The sequence below is a fragment of the Mustela nivalis genome (genome assembly GCF_964662115.1).
Source record: "Mustela nivalis genome assembly, chromosome: 12".
NCBI classification, from domain to species: domain Eukaryota; kingdom Metazoa; phylum Chordata; class Mammalia; order Carnivora; family Mustelidae; genus Mustela; species Mustela nivalis.
The window spans coordinates 14,696,417-14,716,158 of NC_139031.1; the positions used below are offsets into that span (position 1 = coordinate 14,696,417).

The 19,742-nt window shown below is 41.8% G+C and overlaps 1 protein-coding gene across 2 annotated transcripts in view; it reads left to right on the top strand.

Moving 5' to 3' along the window:
• Positions 1-12,201: 12,201 nt before the first annotated feature.
• CREB3L2 (cAMP responsive element binding protein 3 like 2) overlaps positions 12,202-19,742 on the top strand; it is a 111,401-nt gene continuing 103,860 nt past the window's right edge. Inside the window, exon 1 of one of the 2 annotated variants that reach the window (XM_082693197.1) lies at positions 12,202-12,869. In XM_082693197.1, coding sequence (XP_082549323.1) covers positions 12,768-12,869 — 102 coding nt within the window. In that variant the 5' untranslated portion in view covers positions 12,202-12,767. The remainder of the gene's footprint in view (positions 12,870-19,742) is intronic. The other variant, XM_082693196.1, reaches the window with a different exon arrangement.

The window sequence follows — 19,742 nt, forward strand, 5'->3', positions numbered from 1 at the left end:
TCTCTCTCTCTCTCTCTGCCAGCCTCTCTACCTACCTGTGATCTCTCTCTGTCAAATAAATAAATAAAATATTTTTAAAAATGTTTTTAAATGGACTTAATTGAAATGTAAAAGTTCCACTCATCACAAGTCACCATTAAGTACATTAAAAGGGAAACTACACACTGGGAGAAAATAGTCACATTATTACATTACTTGTTATAATACACGTATTTTTAAAATATATACATTTTTAATTTAAATTAAATTAATTAACATATATTATTATTTTCAGAGGTAAAGGTCAATGATTCAACAACCTTATATAATTCCCAGTGCCCTCCTTAATGTCCATCACCCAGTTATCCCATTCCCCTACTCCCTACAATGCCTGTATTTGACAAAGGATTTATATGCAGAATATAAGAAGGATGCCATAATATCAGTTATAGGAAAGATAAACATCCCAATTCAAAATGGACAACAATTTGAGAAGGAACATCATAAATATATCCAGATGGTTAATAAATGTATAAAAATGTATGCAACATCACTAATCATTGGGGAAATACAAATGAAAACCATAGTGTATACCCACAAGAACAAATACGATTACAAAGACTATTAGTGGCAGGTGTGAAGACGTGGAATGCCTTAAACTCTCATATTGCTGATGAGAGTATGAAATAGCAAATCACTCTGGAAAACCATTTGAAAATTTCTAATAATACTGCACTGTAATTTCACACCTCCAAAAGAAATGTGTGCAGTTTCACAAAATAGCTTTTATAAGAATGTTTATAGAACCTTACTTCATCATAGCCCTAAATAGGAAACAACCCAAAATTCCATCTATGTGAATGGATAAACAGAGAGTGCTTTATACAGATAAAGGAATATTACTCAGCAATAAAAAAGAACAAAGTATTGATATAATTGATCCTCATTATCCATGGATTCTATGTTTGAGAATTTTCCTATTTGCTAAAATGTATGTGTAAGCCTGAAATCAATGTAGCATTCATGGCCATTCAAGAATATGCACAGAGTAGCAAAAACTTTTAATTGCTTGGTGGGCAGGTTTTCAGTCGGGATGAATAAAGCCGTGCTCTGTCTTTTTGTTTCAGCCCTCATACTGTAAATATTCATTCTTTGTGTGGTCCATTTAGTTCTATGTTTTTCATATTTTTATGCTTTTTGATAGTGATTTCACCATTCAAAATGACCAAAGTGTAGTGCAAGAAGGATGTGCCTTGCCTTACAGAGAAAATATACATGTTGGATAAGCTTCTTTCAGACACATAGCTCCTATAGTGCTGTTGGCAGTGAGTTCAAAGCTAATGAACCAACGATATACATTAGATAAGGCATCTTTAGACAGAAACACAGATAAACAAAGTATTTGTTTTGATTTTGTTTTTTTTGCTTTTGATTTTATACCTTTGTATATATTGGTATATTTGTTTATATGTATTGATGAGGTGAGTTAAGACTGAGACCCACAGGAACCTGCTGCTGTATTTCCCCTAGAACCAATTTCCCCTAGAAGCAATGACCCAGTATTCACTAATTCAATGTTTGTGGAGAATTTAGTCCCATTATTGGGAATAACCAGGAATTGACCACATGCAACAACATGGGTGAAATTTAAAGACACTGTGAGCCACACAGAAAAGGGTATGTACTATAGGATTCCATTTATAGAATGCTCAAGAATAGCAGATCTAATGGAAGTTGGGAAATGATGATGGGAAGATACTGACTGGAAATAGCATAAGGACACTCTTTGGGTTGGTGGACACGTTTATTCCTTGACCTGGGAGGTACAAATTAAGATAGAACATGAGAACTGATTCTATTTAGTAACTACTCTTCCAACCCAAACTTGAGGTTTGCTAGATGCAATGTTCCACAGCCACATGGTGGCAGTGTTGTAGAAATGACCATATTTCTCACTGAAACTTCAGTTCCTGTTGTCTCTACTTCAGATCTTTAGTTTCAAGTTGTCTTCCATCCTCCTTTTAGTAATCTATGGTCTCTCTTGTGACTCAGTGTGAACAGTTTCCTAGAGTGAGGGCCTACATTGGTTAGAGGCAAAATTGCGTCATGGCAAAGAATATCCTTGTAGCCCATGTCCCTTCCTTGGCCCTTCAGGCCACTTCAGCACCCTACCCCTTACTAAGCTCCACTCCTGGAACCCCATCTCCAATCCTTAAGCACCTGGGGCTTGAAGGCTGTGAAATTCAACAACCTGAGCCTGATCTTCCATATCCGGGCGAAGGTCACTTACAGGGAAATTCAAAAGATAAAAGCATATTATCCCACGTCATCTGACTGATGTTTCCAGAAGTAAACTTTGGAAATGGAGTAAATGTTTGTCAACTGGAAAATAAAACATGCTTTATTTTGTTAAAATCAGGACAATAGGCACAAAATGGAGTTGCTTATACTAAGCCCCACATCACCAAACCAAGTTTTAACTTAAAGTTTCAGTGCTTCCAGAAATGGAATCGATCAAGAACCACCTGATCAGCACCTATAATTTCTCTGATAGACCCTGCCATCTCATCTCCCAAAGGATAGTAACCTTGCATAACTAACCTGCTTTTTGGCTTCTTACAACTTGTTTGTTCCTGCTTCCTTCTGCCTATGAAAGTTTTTTATTTTGTACAGCTCCTTGGAGTTCTGTTGTATTTGCTAGATTGAATGTTGCCTGACTCAATTGGTTTTTGCTCAAATAAACTCTTAAAATGTTTAGTAGTCTTAGTTTATTGTTTAGTGGTGCTTTATCAGTCAGTCATTAACAAGAATGCACTAAATCTATATCAGAGGACTTGGGAGATTTCCAAGCTCTATTGTAAAGTGAGAAACGCAAAATGCAGGGAAGTGTGCATAACACAACAGTGATTAAGCTCCTCTGTATGTGTATTTGTATAAACTATACAGACAAAAAGAAAAGTGTGGAAAGGTACACACCAGGCTGTTAACACCATATACTTGGGATGAGATGGGAGTACCAGGAAAAATAAATTAAAAAGACCTTCACCAAAAAACACTCAGGTTAGCAAGAACATGGATAATATTTTAATTTAATTTACTCAAATTACATATTCTGTGTGGACACACACACACATTCATACATATGTGTGTGTGTGTGTGTGTGTGTGTGTGTGTATACACACACATCTATGTGTAAGTAAATCTAGCTTTTCCTATATTTTTTCTGCCTTTTATATTATGTCGTCCTTTCTCACACTAAAATTATGTCTTTTATCACTATTTCCTCTAGATAGGTTTGTTTTATTTTATACTTTTGTCCTTAGTCCATCTGAAATTTATTTCCGTATAAGTTGTAAGGTAGGGATTGAATAAAATTTTTTTTTCAAACAGCCAGTTGACTCAGAAAATTTTCTCTAACTTTCTAAAAGGAGCTGTAGTGTATTGTTGGCAGGCTGTCTCAGTGGCAAAGCAGTGTGAGTGTGCATTCAGAACACGATTGTGAAGCTGCCTTGTGGCACTGAAAGGGTGAGGATCAAGATCTCTGGGGACAGCAACAGTAGAGCAAGGCCAAGGACATGTGGCTATAGCACCTCACACCTGTGCAACTGCTATTGTTCATGGTGGCTCCTGCTATCTCTGATCTTACTAAGGTTGGAAGAGGTTACAAATTTTATATTAGATTTTATTTTTTTAAATATTTTATTTATTTATGTAAGGGAGAGAGAGAGAGAAAGAGAGAGCAAGAGCAAGGGGGAGAGGGGAGGAGCGAGGGGCAGAGGGGGAAGGAGAAGTAGACTCCCAAGTGAGCAGGGATCCCCATGCAGGACTCAATCCCAGGACACTGGGATCACGATCTTAGCTCAAGGCAGACACTTAACTGACTGAGCCACCCAGGCACCTTTATTATATTTTCAATATGGTTTTATTAGCCTGCTGTCTGGGCTTTCATAGTCCTCTTTCTTAGAAATTGAGGAATGAGAAGTTCTCAAAAATCCAAATCTGATCATATAATCACACTTGGTTCAATACAAAAGGCAAAGGGACTGTACTTGGAGGACTCGGTGTTTGCTGAGAGAGTACTGGGGTGAGCTCTTGAATGGACATGTATGAAAAGAAGACAGAAGAGGAGTATAAGGGCATAGCATACATCTTGCAGAGTAACAATAGGGATGCTAAATTCTAAATGTAAGGAAGTCTGCTTTTTTGGGGGGGGCGGGCTATGATAGTTTTACCAAAGAATCAAAGACACGTATAGAGGCATTAAAATGATCAAGAAAGGAATGTGCTTACACTAGGAACCCATGGGGTAATGTTGATGATGGCTAGACAGGCATTATCAATTGAAATGTGTTCCCCAAAATATATGTTGAAGTTGCCAATAATTTAGAAAAAGACCCTGTTTGGAAACACAATCACTGCAGATCCAATTAGTTGAAATAAGGTCATACTACAGTGGTGTGGGTCCTAATTCAATATGATTGGTATTCTTAAAAGAAGAGCAATAGGGAGGAGAATGCCACATGAAGATACAGACACACGGAGGAGGATACCATGTGACATTGGCAGCAAGGGTCATAATGACACAGTTGCAAGCCAAGGAATACCAAGGTTGGAGAGCCACCACCTGAGGCCAAGAGGAGGCAAAGAAGGATTATATCTAGAGTCTCATAAGGAGCATGGCTCTGCCAATACCTTGACTTAAGACCTCTGGTTTCTAGAACAGTGAGACAATTTCTGTTGCTTTAAGCCTCCTGGTTTGTGGTACTTTATTATGGCAACCGTAGGAGACTAACAGAGTTTGGCAACTTTTTGTGATGGCAAGCTTTCTTGCCTGCTCCTCTTCTTCACCATTGATGAGGAAGACCTTTTTAAGCCAACTGCTATCCAGTCTCACACATATTTTCTGACATACAATTTCATTTGGGAGGACCAACTCTTGTGTCATGTATCACCATCAGGATATGGCTCTAGGGATATTTTTGCTTATTATTCTGTATAGCTTTTTCTTGTGGGCTTGGGGAGATTTTTCCTCTCACCAAGAAAGGCAACAGGCTTGTCACTGAACTCTTTTTCTGATTTGTGGGAAATGGAGGAAAGTTGACAGTTTAGGACAGAGACCCAAACAACCATATCTTTCTATCACCAACTTAAATTTCCTTAGGTGCTGAGATATTCATCTACTGGCTAAGCCTTGAGGTAAAAGTTGATTTCCAGAAAAGCTTGAAAACACCAGACTGGATGCATCTGCCATTAAGTTACCTCTTCATACTTGACCAAACATGGCCTTTTCTTCTCCTAGCCATTGGTCTAGGAAAAGGGTAAATGGTGAGATTCCATTTCTTTTTTTGAGGAAATTTTATACCTGGAAAATATATACATATAATGTCTGGAATTCAAAATGTACTTAACAAATTCTTGTGGATCAACTGAAGAAATTATAGGACATAAAAAGAGAGAAAATCAAGAGGCTAATATTTATTGAATACTCAGATTGAAAGCATGTGGATGCGCTGGGCCATGCCATCCTGTAAGGAGGGTTTTATTTTTGTGATGTGGAAATCTGTCAAGTGCCCAATTCTGGACACCATTTATCTTAATGTTTAGGATGAAGGCATAGATAACATTAGAGCAAAACTGTAAATAGATTGGGACATGGAAATAGAGGAAATAATATCACAAAAAATCAGGAAAAAATCTTGTTGGCTTTGTACTTTATTTTGGTTTTGGGAAAACATGACCTCCAATCATTCAGATGCCATTTATTTACCAAGAACAGATAGGAGGCTCTGATTCAAGATGGCAGTGTAGGAGAATCCTGAACTTACACTCTGCCATGGCCTACTGAAGCTAAACACAGAACAATTTCTTCTGAAAGAAATCCCCAAACCAGCCGAGCGACTCCTATACATTGGGCCAATAAGAAAAAGACCTACATCAAAATGGGCAGTAGAGCAGTAAATGGTTACATTAAAAAACAAGGAAAATCTCAACAAAACAATCTAACTTTTTACCTCAAGGAATTAGAAAAAGAACAAATGAAATTCAGGTTAGGATAAGAAAGGAAGTAACAAAGATCACAGTGGAAGTAAATGACATAAATGACATGACTTAAAAGATGATGGGGAAAAATAAAACTAAGAGTCTTTTTAAGATTAAAAAAAAAATGACAAGCCTTTATCTAGACTCCCGAAGAAAAATAGAGAAGACTCAAATAAATACAATCAGAAATTAAAGAGGAAATGTTACAACCAATACCACAAGAATACAAAGAATCATAAGAGACTGCTATGAACAATTATATGCCAACAAATTGGACAACCTAGAAGAAATGGATAAATTCTTGGAAACATACCACCTACCAAGACTGAATCATGAAGAAAGAAAAAAATCTGAACAGACAAATTATCAGTAAAGAAATTTAATTGGTTATCAAAAACCGCCAAACAAGCAAAAGTCCAGGACCAAATGGCTTCATTGCTGAATTCTACCAAGCATTTGAAGAAAAATTAATACCAAGCCTTGTCAATCTTTGCCAAAAAATGGAAGGGGAGGGAACACTTCCCAACTCATTTTATGAAGTCAGCATTACCCTGATTCCAAAACCGGACAAGGACACCACACACATACACACACACACACACAAAGGGCACCTGGGTGGCTCAGTGGGTTAAGCCTCTGCCTTTGGCTCAGGTCATGATCTCGGGGTCTTGGGATCGAGTCCCGCATCGGGCTCTCTGCTTGGCAGGGAGCCTGCTTCCTCCTCTCTCTCTCTCTGCCTGCTTCTCTGCCTACTTGTGATCTCTCTCTGTCAAATAAATTAACAAAATCTTAAAAAAAAAAAAAGTGGCAGACCAATATCCCTAATAAAGGTGCAAAAGTTTTCAACAAAATATTAGCAAACCAAATCCAACAGTACATTAAAAGGATGATACGTCATAATCAGGTGGGATTTATTCCAAGGATACAAGGAAGGCTCAACATTCATAGATCAATGTGATATAGCACGTTAACAAAATTTAAGATAAGACTCATATGATCATCTCAATAAGTGCAGAAAAAGCATTTGACAAAATTCAACATCCACTTATAAGAAAAACTCTCCACAAAGTAGCTATAAAGGGAATATCTCTCAACATAATAAAGCCCATAAATGACAAGCCCACAGCCAACATCATACTCAGTGGGAAAAGATCAGTAACAAGACAAGGATGACCATTCTCACCATTTTTATTCAAAATAGTACTGGAAGTTTAAGCCCAAGCAATTAGGCAATAAAAAGAAATAAAAGGCATCAAGATAAGAAAGGAAGAAGTAAAACCATCTCCATTTGTAGATGACACAATATTTTATTTGGAAAATCCTAAATACTCCACCAAAGAACTGTTAGAACTAATAAACATACTCAATATAGTTGCAGGATACAAAAACCCACACACAAAATCTGTTGGATTTTTATACCCTAATAATGAACTATCAGAACGAGAAATTAAGAAAACAATTCCATTTACAATTGCATCCAACAGAACGTAATACCTAGGAATAAATTTAACCAAGGAGGTGAAAGGCCTGTAAATGAAAACTGAGACACTGATGGAAGAAATTAAAGAAAATTCAAATAAATGTAAAGGTATTTCTTGCTTCATGAATTGGAAGAATTAATATTGTTAAAATGTCCACATTACTCAAAGTGGTCTACAGATTCAATGTAATCCCTATCAAAATTCAAATGACATTTTTCACAGACATAGGACAAACAATCCCGAAACAGGGAAAGCAATTTTGAGAAAGTAAAACAAAGCTGGAGGCATCATGCTTCTTTTTTTGTTTTTTTTAAAGATTTTATTTATTTATTTGACAGAGATCACAAGTAGGCAGAGGAGCAGGCAGAGAGAGAGAGGAGGAAGCAGGCTCCCTGCTGACCAGAGAGCCCAATGTGGGGCTCAATCCCAGGACCCTGAGATCATGACCAGAGCTGAAGGCAGAGGCTTTAACCCACTGAGCCACCCAGGTGTCCCAACATCATGCTTCTTGATTTTAAACTGTATTATAAAGGCATAGTATTGGCATAAAAACAGACAGATCAGTGGAACAGAATAGAGACCCAGAAAGAAACCAATCATATAAGGTCAATTAATTTATTTAAAAAAAAGCTAAGAATATACAATGGGGAAAGGACAGTCTCTTTATAAAATGGTGATGTGAAAACTGGACAGCCACATGGAAAAGAATCAAACAAAACCACTATCTTAAACCATACACAAAAATTAACTCAAAAGGGAATAAAACCTTGAATGTAAGACATGAAACCCAAAAAATCATAGAAGAAAACATAGGTTGAAAGCTCCTTGACATTGTTATTGGCAATGATTTTTTGGATTTGACACCAAAACCAAAGGCAATGAAAGCAACAGTAAACAAATGGGGCTACATCGAACCAAAAAAACAACCTACCAAATGGCATTAGATATTTGCAAATCACATACCTGATATGGGGTTAATATCCAAAATATATCAAGAACAGGGGTGCCTGGGTGGTTTAGTCGGTTAAGCCTCCAATTCTTAATTTCGGCTCAGGTCATGATCTCAGGGTCATGAGATGGAGCCGTGCATCAGGCTCTGTGCTAAGCGGAGCATGCTTAAGATTCTCTCCCTCTCCCTCTGATCCCTGCACTTATGCATTCTCTGTCTAAAATATACATACATACATAAAAGGATGTTCAACATCACTATCAGGGAAAGGCAAATGCGAACCACAATGAGATACCATCTTAAACCCGTTAGAGTGGCTATTATCAAAAAGACAATAGACAGCAAATGTTGGTGAGGATGTGCAGAAAAGGGAATCCTTGTGTACCGTTGGTGGGAATGTAAATTGGTGCAGGCACTATGGAAAACAGTTTGGACGTTCCTCAAAAAACTAAAAATAGAGCTGTCATATGGCCCAGCAATTCCACTTCTGGGTATTCATCTGAAGGAAAGAAAACCACTAACTAGAAAAGATATCTGCAGCCCCATGTTCATTGCAGCATTATTTATAATAGCCAAGACATGGAAGTAACCTAAGTGTCCATCAGTGGATGAATGAATAAAGAAAATGTGGTATACATACACAATGGAATATTATTTATCCACAAAAGAGGAAATCTTGCCATTTGTGACAACATAGATGGACTTTGAGGGTGTTATGTTAAGTGAAATAAGTCAGACAGAAAGACAAATACCATCTGATCTCATTTATATGTGGGATATAAAAATAAAAACAAAAAACTGAATGTATAGATACAAAGTGTTCAGATTGGTGGCTACCACAGGCAGGAGAGGGTAGGCAGAATGGGTGAAATCGGTCAAAAGGTATCAACCTTAGTTATAAAATAATTAAGTCCTGGGAATGTAGCATACATCATGTTGACTACAGCCAGACTTTATGGTCATCTTTTTGCAATATATACAAATATCGAGTCATTATGTTGTACATCTGAAACTAATGTTATATGTCAATTATATCTCAAAGAAGAAAAGAAAAGGAAAAGAAAAAAAGACAGGGAAGTAAGTGCTGCTGCTTTTTAAGAGTGGCAGAGAGCTGGGGCGGGTGGGGGGTAGTCATCACACTTGCTCAATCCTAAGAATGAGATGGAAAGGGACAGATGCTAGACTCAAGTGTAGAACGAGAAATGAGCTGGCGTGAAGTCTTGTGTACACTGAATGGAAGAAGGAAACATGAACATCCTCAGAGGAGGATGAAAAAACTCACCATTAGGGATTGTGACAGTATTTTTGGAATACAGGTATATTTCATCAAACATTTAGAGTACCAACTATTATATTACTTAGGAAGAAAAAAATTAGTGGCTTAAAACAACATACATGTATTACCTTTAGTATATGTCGTCTGGGAATCTGGGTGCAGCTTAGCTGAGTCCCCTGGTTCAGGGTCTCTGATAATGTTACAGTTATCTTCAGGTTCAACTTGGGGTTGGGGGGAGGAATCTGTTCCCAGGGTCACTCACATGGTTATTAGCAGGATGCAGCTGCTCAAGTGTTGTTGGACTGAGGGATTCAGTTCTTTGCTGGCTATTGGCTGGACATTTTTCTCAGTTCCTTGCTATGTGGGCAGCTCACAGCATGGCGGCTGGTTTTCCTTGGAGCAAGCAAGCAAGCGAGGAAGAGAGATCAAGCAAGTGAGGAGCCAGAATCTTTCTTGAAAGCTCATTACTTTTGTGTTTGAAGGAAGTCGAGCCCACACTGAAGGTCACAGAGTTACACGAGGGTATAAACACCAAGAAGCAGAATATCTGGAGCTATCTTTGAAGCTGCCTACCACATGGGTCATAACTAGGGGCTGATTTTATCAAAAGCAGAAATGCTTGATAAAGGTTTGTATTCCAACATTAAGGAGAATGTACATGTTTCTAACTTATGTCGAGAGTTATGCTAAAAGGATGTGGTGAAGGGGGCAGCAGATTAAAAAATGAAAACCAAGGACCAAGAGTGAGAAACCTATTACACAAAGATGGTACATGCCCATAAACTGGAATTTCTACTCAAGTTTTAAAGTATTCTCAAAAGTCCCAGGAGATAGGACCAGACAAATGGAATAGTTCACATGATAATCCACTGTTTAAAGACCACAGACTTCCAAGACCTTTGACTGACCCCACACACCGGGAAATACTTGCAAAGGAGAGGAAGTAATACTTAATATCTGAATGTGCCATTGTAAGAAACTTGAGACAACTGGCAGACTCCTTTATATTTAAAATGAGCAAACTAATAAAAAATGTTAAAAATAAAATGAGCAAATTATATTTTCAACAACTTTGATTCCCTTAAGGGAGGAGTCCAGAAAGAAAGAAAAATCACAGTGCCGGGGGAAGAGTGTTAGAATAGGCTCTCTCTTCCCTAATCTAGGCAGGCTGGTGATCAGGTCCCTGCCCATCTCTCAGGCCTCCTCTCCCCTCACTCACTACACCTGGCGAGTCTTGCTGCAGCCCTATGAGCCTCCCTGTCTGTCAGCAAAACACCAGCTCCTCCCCAAATCTGATTTCATCCAGGTCCCTGCTCAAATGTCATTTTCCAAGAAGGAGCTTCCCTGAGTGCTATCTACAATAGCACAGAACTGCCGCATACCCTTACTTTGCTTTTATTTTCTTTTTACCAGTTACCCCTTTCTGAAAGTACATCATGCCACCATTCACTGACTTTTGATTTCAGCTCAGGTCATGGTCTTGGGATCATGGGATGGAGCCCCTAGTGAGGCTCTGGGCTCAGCATGGGTCTGGTTGTCCTTCTCCCTCTGCTCTTCCCCCATGTGTGCTCTTTCTCTCTCTCTCTCTCAAATTAATAAATAAAATCTTTAAAAAAATTTTTTTTACATTATGCCCTTTTTCCTTTGTTTATTGCCTGACTCCTCCACGGAGATCTAAGTTCTGTGAATTCAAGGTCTTATTTATTTATTTATTTATTTAAGAGAGAGAAGGCGGAGAAGGGGCAGTCGGAGAAGCACACACCCCACTGACCAAGGAGCCCAATGCAGGGCACTATCCCAGGGTGCAGGACTGGATCCCAGGACCCTGGCACCGAAGCCAAAGGCAGACGCTGAACTTACTGAGCCACCTGGTGTCCCCGAATTCAAGTCATAACTCACAGCTCTTGAGGACCTGATGAAGCAAGCCATTGACTTTTATCAATAACGTCTGTAGAGCGAACTGAAAGAAGACAAAATGAAGCCCATAAAAAAACGTGTCAGGAGAAGAGCATAAGAGAACTAGGGAGAAAAACGTGAGGAACAGACAATGACTATTTGCTAGAAATGTGCTAATACAAATTCACGCACAATGCGGAGTATTTATATTTGTGAATGCGTAACTAATTTTTTAAAAATGTCAAAACTCAAAGGAGCTAATATACATTAAGAAAATATTTAAGACCCTATATAAGCATATATAATATTTAAGACAGTATATAAATCTGCCCGCACAGCGGCTCTCTTCCCCTCCACAAGCGCGCGAGAACTTTTATGGGTTCTAATCCAGGGCACGGAGTTCACCCGCCCTCCTTTATGAAATGTATTCTTGTCGCTATTTGGTTGGCTGTTCCTCCCAGGCGCCCCTTTATCACTGGCCAAGCTCTCAGTCCATCACTCCCAGACTCAAGCACTCTATTGGTCCGCTGCCTCAGAGAGCGGTGGCTGGTTGCGCTCAGGCAGAAGGAGTTCCCCGGTGACGTCAAAGGCTCTCCCCGCCCACATTCCAAAGCCTGGGCAGAGACTTCCCTCCGCCCAGCCTTTCGGAGCGGGACGGGGAGGAAAGCCGGACTTCTGATTGGATAGGGCGGGCGAGGTGCGTATCCGATTGGTCGCTTCCCTAGAAGGAGGTGGAGTCATAGCTGGGTCCTGGAGCCGAACTGAGAAGCCCTGGGGAGCCTCAAAGTTCGTGTCTGGAGCAGTAGCGGAGAGTGGGCATATTGCGAAGGGATTTTTGGGGGATGAGAGCTGCTCTCCTGCCTTCTTTTTGGATGCGCGCCCTGCTTTAACCCCTGCAGCCTTCAGCCGGATCCCTGGACAGCCTGTCTCCCCCGGCACTTCTCAGACTTCCGAGGACCCCGGACGGGAGCCCTGAGCACTCCTCCCTCGGGCAGAGCAGAGAACGGTTTTTCCTAAGTGCATAAGCTTCACGCACACGCGCACCCACGCACACACGCCCCGCGGAGCCGGACCTTACCCTCCGAGGCGGCTCTGCCCGCTCCCCTGCTGCCCTCAGCATCCTCGGCCCAGCGTCCCTCGGACCAGCATGGAGGTGCTGGAGAGCGGGGAGCAGAGCGTCCTGCAGTGGGACCGCAAGCTGAGCGAGCTGTCAGAGCCCGGGGAAACCGAGGCTCTAATGTACCCTACGGTGAGGACTCGCGGGGCGGGCACCGGGCAGCTGGCGAGGGGGAAGCACTGTCAATAAGGGAACTGCTGGGGACAGGGACGTGGGAAGTCTTCGGGACGAGGCAGGCTTGCCCAGAGGAGATCTAGGGAGAGGTGTGGTTTTTCGATCCGAAGAGATAACTGCGGGCCCCCGGCCCTTTGCAAGTTTCGGTAACAGCAGTGACAGTTCGTATTCCTTTGGCAATTGATAGTCTTTTCCCGAGTCTTTTTCACATCCCAGTGTCATTTGCTCTTGCTGTCAGTACTGTAAAGCCGAAGGGGGTCGTGGTGGAGGATAATGCGCCACTGTCGAGCTTGCTACTGACTTGGTGGGAAGGTTTTTTAAAAAGCTAAACCAAGTGGCATTTTCTTTCTTTCGCTGTCAGACTCTTTCTCTCTCTTTACTTTTTGTTTATATTTCAGGAAGTACACGTGTGTGTGCGTTTGGGAAAGCCCGTTTGATACAAGGAGAGAGACTGCTTTATTTGGGCTCTTTAACTGTACAGCCAAGCAGTCTGCTTCCTCTCTCTTCAGGGGAAAGATCAGCAGAGTATGGAAAATCTGAGGCAGCTGCATATTGCAGAAAAGCTTTGGAGAAGGTGGGACGGCTCACCAGTTCTTTGTTCAGTCTTATGCCTCAGGGACCCCTTTGGGGATTGAAGTGTCACAGGAATTCTGCCCATTTGTTTTAGAAGTTTCAATTTCAAATCATTGGTATTACATTTGCGAAATGAAATTGTTTCCAACAGCCGGCAATGTTAATATGATTTTATGTGAGATCTGTTTGGTTTTTGTTTCTTAGAAATGCAGAAGTTTGTAATGAGGAGAGAGAGAGTGAGAGACCGAGAGAGAGATCACTAATGAGAAAACGAGAAGCTTGGCTGTTTCCCCTTCATGATTTTTCTAAGGGGGTCAGTGCCAGGATATTTGAAACTTTGGCAAAATGGCCTGTAGGCTCCACCTCCCTCCTTGGCCTTTGCCTCTGGTTGACGTTATTTTGGGAAAAGGGATGAGGGCCTCCCTGTGATTCCCACCAAGGCACTTGTGATGACTGAGAATGGCTTGTGCGGGGTGGAGAGGGAGTGGTAAAAGCCAGATGGGGCAAAAGCCAGATGTGTACTGGGATCTGGGCTTTGCTCACTGAGGCTTTCCCTGAGGAGACCACGTGGGCTGCATTTGCATTGAGGGCCCAGATGTGCTTCCTGTTGTCAGCACAGAGCTTAGAGCACCTTGGTCCTCAAATGTCTTCTGGTGATTGGGTGCTCCAGGTGTTTCTGCTGACACGGGATTTGTGTTGGGGGTGGGGGGCGGCTCTTCTCTTTTGTACTTAAACATACTGTGAAAATGTCTCATCCAGCAGCTGTCATGCCATAGCTTTGGGCCTGTCTTTCAGCTGGTGGCATGAATTAGGCGCGCGCAGCCATACAGGTTTCCTTTCAGCCTGTGACTTGCACTTGTGTGATCACGGACTAGGATTTGAGATGCTGCTACCTGTGACTATGACCTTTAAGTCCAGACAGAACCGTTTGTACTGGCTCTAGTTAAGATCTTTCGGCACCGTTACATTCCTTTTGGTATTAAGAGCTCAGTTTTTCAATGTTGTTGTGATGAAGCAGTGATGTGTGATTATTTTTCTTCTACTTTTTTTTTTTTTTTTTTTTAACGACTTTTATGTCTGCCACTTAGGGATGTGTCTCTCCTCTGGGCAACTCACTCTTGTAAAATGCCACTCATCATTGCTACAAGTCATTGCCAACACACTGTGTATATGAATTAGTGTTGAAAGAGGTATTGGATTTAGTCATACAGACAACTGGATTATATTCCCTCTAAACTAAGGGGAGTTTGCCAGAGATGTGAACATAGATAACTTTCCCATCTGTTTCTTGAACTCTGTTGAGTATCCAGTTGCAGAGCTGGTTATTATTGCTATTAGTCCAAAATGTGGAATAGTCTGACCTCCAGGTCTAAATAGGGATTTAGTTACCGCATGCATGGTCGCTCATGCTCTGTTTTAGCAAAACCTGTCACCTGCTTGATTTTAAAAACAGAGAAGGTTCAAGTTGCCTGAACCTGGGACATACCATCTCTGGCAACTTCTGTGAACCTCAGGAGCAGTGTTTTTCTCATTTGGTTAGTTGTGAAGAAGTCTTCTTGGTTCAGAAGGACAAAGGTTTGGGTGGTGCGGGGAGGGGGGGATAGGATAGAAGTCTACAAAATAATGAAGTGTGTGGATAGAATGAATATGCATTTGCTCATTAGATCCTGGGTTATGAGAGCTTTGGGCTTCCTTTTGGAGCTTAAAAAATAGTTTCTATACAGATGACAATATATTATTTTAAATCAGCGAGTAGTACTTTTACGAACACTGTTGTTTCTGGAGCATGTGCGGGCTAAACGTGGGTTTAGAAAAGATGGCAGATCTAAAGATGAGGAGTGTGTGGTGTCTCTTTTCTGGTTTGAAATACTTGTGAGAAACCTGGTTCCTTCCCCCAAGCCTACCTGGATGTTGGGCGTTTCTAACATGTATGTCGTGTTCCTCTAAGATTCTGCGCAAATTACATTTCTGGGAATTTGTTGTGGGGTTCTGTAATTTAAAGAGCAAAACAGGCTATGCATTTTATCTACTTGTATATACACCGTTCGTATTCAGAAGGATGCTCGAGAAATGGATAATTGTTTCTGGCAAGGGAACCTGGGGATTGGAGGTCAAGAGAGGGAGCAGGGGTGAGGGAGTTATTTACAAGCTATTCCTTGTATGCTGTTCTGACTTGGACTCCTGAATGTATTAAAAAAATGTAAAATTAAAACTTAAAGGTGCCATGTAACACTGGACTGGAGGTAATCTTAGCCTGAGTCTCTCTAGGGGAAGAAGGGATCTGATGCTCCATTAAAACTCAACATTTCCCAAGTCGGTGGAGGCCTTGGGGGAAGAGAGGAGGAAGCAGCAGCTCTGGGTGGAAAGGGTCTCTAAGGATGGATGGAGGGTTAACCGTGAATTTGGTTCTGGTAAACTTTATGACCGTGGCAACTTTCTTATATCTCGGTTTAACAATCTGGAAAATAGGGATTTTTTTTTTTCAATTTTTGCAATGGTTTTAATCTTTGTAAAAAACCTCTGCAATAGGAACTCTGAAGTCTTTGCAAAGATAATGACAGACGTTTCTGCTTGTCTTCAGTGCTATTCATATAAATCCAGGACCGTGTAAGGTTATTTGGTGTCCCCGCACTATAATTTTATATCTAGTTGGTGTTCAAAGTGAAATGACCGGTTCCAGACAGTGGGAGGTGGAGAGTTAAGGGGATGTTGGACCCGCCTGGTGTCTGGATGTAAAGGTCATCTGACTTCCACCTCTGTCACTGAGTGCTGGGATGGAGCTGGCTAATCTCACAGGCTGCTGGTCTCCTCTTCCTCCTGGCTGGCCCAGCGACTCATATGGCTCCAGAGGGATACTGAGGCTTTTTGGTTGATGTTCACCTTGGGGACAATTCCTGTTGTTGGCCCTGGCCAGGTTCTGAGGGGGAACCTGGGTCCTCCTGGCTTGAGAAGATCATTACATGTCACCTGATCTCCACAAACGGAAGGATGAGTGATGGGTTCTCATGGAAGAATTGCAAAGCAGATAGACTTTGTCTCCAAAGCCCTCACTTCACCTTTCTTGAACTTTGTTTTCATGTTTTCCTCCCGTCTTGGACCCCAAGTACTGGCTGTAATGGTATTCTCTTTCTAACTCCCCCTCTTAAATTTTGCTCTCATGAAAAATCTGATGCGCTTACACTGAATATTTAATTATTAGTGAGGCTCAACGTATGACCCCCTAAATGGGCATTTAGATTTAATAGTAATTATATCAGCTCAAAAGGGTGGATCTCTAAATGGAGAATTTAAGGCAATCCCTAGGTTGTAGGGAAGGAATATTCGGGGAGTGGAGGGAGTGCTCACTGTTCTTCTATTCTAGATATGGGGCCCTTATTCATAAGGCAGCCAGTTACCTATGTTGCTAATTTATCTATGATCTAAAGGATTTTCAGTGGCTTGATGAAATTTCTTTGACCCATTATATTTTTGTCTCTAAACTTGTTCTCATGGTGATAACACAGGTTGGGGGCAGGTAGACTCAGGCACAGCTCTGAAAGGTGAGAGGGCAGGACTGAGCTTTGTACTTGCCCTCTTTCTTGAAAGACCCCCAGGTAAACGTTCTGTGGAAGCAGGGTGGTTTGATGTGAAGTTGCTCTTGCAGGAAACGAGGCATTGCCTCTAGATTAATTATTGAATTAAATTATAATGTATGCAGCTATAAGTAAGTGAAATGGATTCAGACTGCTTGTACAATAAGTAAATTATGTCATGTCATAAGAGGCCTAGGGGTATAACGCCTTGCTTGGCTGATTTGGCAACTCCTCTGTTTGTTTTTGTTTTGTTTTGTTTTTAAAGATTTTTAGTTACTTATTTGACAGAGAATGAGAGAGCACAAGCAGGGGGAGCGGGAGAGGGAGAAGCAGACTCTCCGTGGAGCAGGGAGCCCGATGCGGGGCTCGATCCCAGGACCCTGGGCACATGACCTGAGCCAATTACAGATGCTTAACTGACTGAGCCACCGAGGTGCCCCTCAGCAACTCCTCTAAATGCCATCCGTCCATCTATGTGCAGATTTCATTTTTGGGTTGGATGCCATCAGAAAACAGCTCTTTCCTATATGAGTTTCTGGTGTTGGATTCAAAATGACCTCCAGAGGAAAAAGAGAGCTTGATTCTTCCTGTAACCCTTTTTAGGAAGGAAGAAACCTTTTGCAGAAGCCCACCAACTGATTTCTCTTTGAGCTTCATCAGCAAGGATTGGGTCACTTGACCAGTTTAAAACCAAGGGCTGGAAAGGAATTTACACTGCTCAGATTAGTCAAGCCGGGGTTGAGGAGCTCTTGTCGGGTCAGCCGGTGCCATTGTCCTGATCATTAGAAAAATAGTCCAAGTTGGCAGTCCTTTGTTTAGTGTGTTTGTTGGACCAGTAGCTGTTTCCCTCACAGAGATGGGCTAGCCGATGGAAAATGTTTTAAAATCCACAGTAATTAGCCTTGGAAACAAAAGATCAAACCAAGTCCGGTGCCACTTGCAAAGCTCTAAGAGTATTATATAGCTGTGCCAATAACACCCAGTGAAGGAAGATTAGACAGAACTGACCTCTGAAATGCACACAAAGGCTAGCAGAGAGGGTGTGCTGCGGTGTCCCAACCCACTAACAAGGAAATGTAGAATTCACTCTACTATCTGACCTATCTGTATCAAGGTCAAATATTGGGGCCAGAGGTAACTAACTAAGCCTGCAATCACGCTTATCATGCAAGACAAGAATGACTAGTTTCGTTCGAGGTCCACACAACCTCAGATCAGCAGGTGGAAAGCTGAATGTCAGTTTTCAAAGAAGCTGTTTCTTTCCGTTGCTTGTGGTCATTCAAGTATAGATAAGCCCATGTGTGCCTGTTGGCACCTTGAGCGGCCTGCCTCAGACTGGCATAGCTCTGACTTGTCTGCTGTCTTAGGGCAAATGGCCCTAGGCCGTGGTGGGGCATTTAGTAGGGTTTGGGGCCTACAGCTGTAGGACATCTGAACTGTCCAATTGAGTAATTTTATGAAAGAGGGGGGTGTTCATGTTCCCTGTTGGTGCAGAGTCGGGATTGAAAGAAAATGACGAGACCCATGATCTTTGGGTCAACCTTGAACTTATCCCTCTTCCTCCCTGCTCACCACATGTTCTCCCTCTCTTTCAAATGAAGTTCTAAGTGACCTTGATTTTTCCTGTAATCAAATCCTATAGGCACAGAGGAGGCATTGGCCTGTTTTATCTACCAAGAATCTGAAGCCTAGAGGAGTAAAGATTTGCTCAGCTGAAAGACAAGCTCCTTGAGGAGAGGGGACATGACTTTGGCTTTTCTGTAGTCCCAAGATGCTTAGCCAGGTGCAGAATGCTCAGAGAAGCACAATTATTGCTTGATGCCTAATTAAGTGGAGTGGAGTGAGGCAGCCTTGGAGAATAGATGAGCTTGGTAGCCTTGACCTCTTTGGATAATATATTTTTTTAAACTCTGAAATCTCATAAATGCTTCTGGAAATCTGAAAATTTAGTGTGAAAGCGACATGGGTCAATATCTTTTCTTGTTTAGTTTATAAAGAACAAGGTGGAAATGTGGGTGATTGTTGAACAGCCCCAGTCTTCATGGGAATGCAGGCCAGCGTGTGGAAAGGGGTGGGCTTTGGGGTCAGGCAGATTCCGTGTGTCAAGGGTCACTGGTTCTCTAGTGACCTTGGGCAGGTGACCTCACATGTCACTGCCTGGCCCATAATAGGTACTCTTCCCCGCCCCAGCCCGAACCCCCGTATCCTCTAAGTTAACCGTCTTCTCTCTGAGGAGGAGATGCCCTGACCTCAGGAGTCTGACATCACTCAGGAGTCACGGGGGCCTGTTATTAGTCTCACACATCCTCATTTCCTGCCCTCCCCAGCTTCTACCTTCTGCTGTAAACACAGGTCTCTGCCTTGACCACATGTTTGCCAGATGCTGTTGCCTCTTCTTGCTCATTTTTTTTTTTTTTAAGATTTTATTTATTTATTTTACAGAGAGAGATCACAAGTAGATGAAGAGGCAGGCAGAGAGAGAGAGAGAGAGACAGAGAGGGAAGCAGGCTCCCTGCTGAGCAGAGAGCCCGATGTGGGACTCGATCCCAGGACCCTGAGATCATGACCTGAGCCGAGGGCAGCGGCTTAACCCACTGAGCCACCCAGGTGCCCCCTTGCTCATTTTTTTTTTTCTCTCTTGCTTACTGCCAGGTTTTCTCAAACAAGTCGTCAGGACCTACTGCCT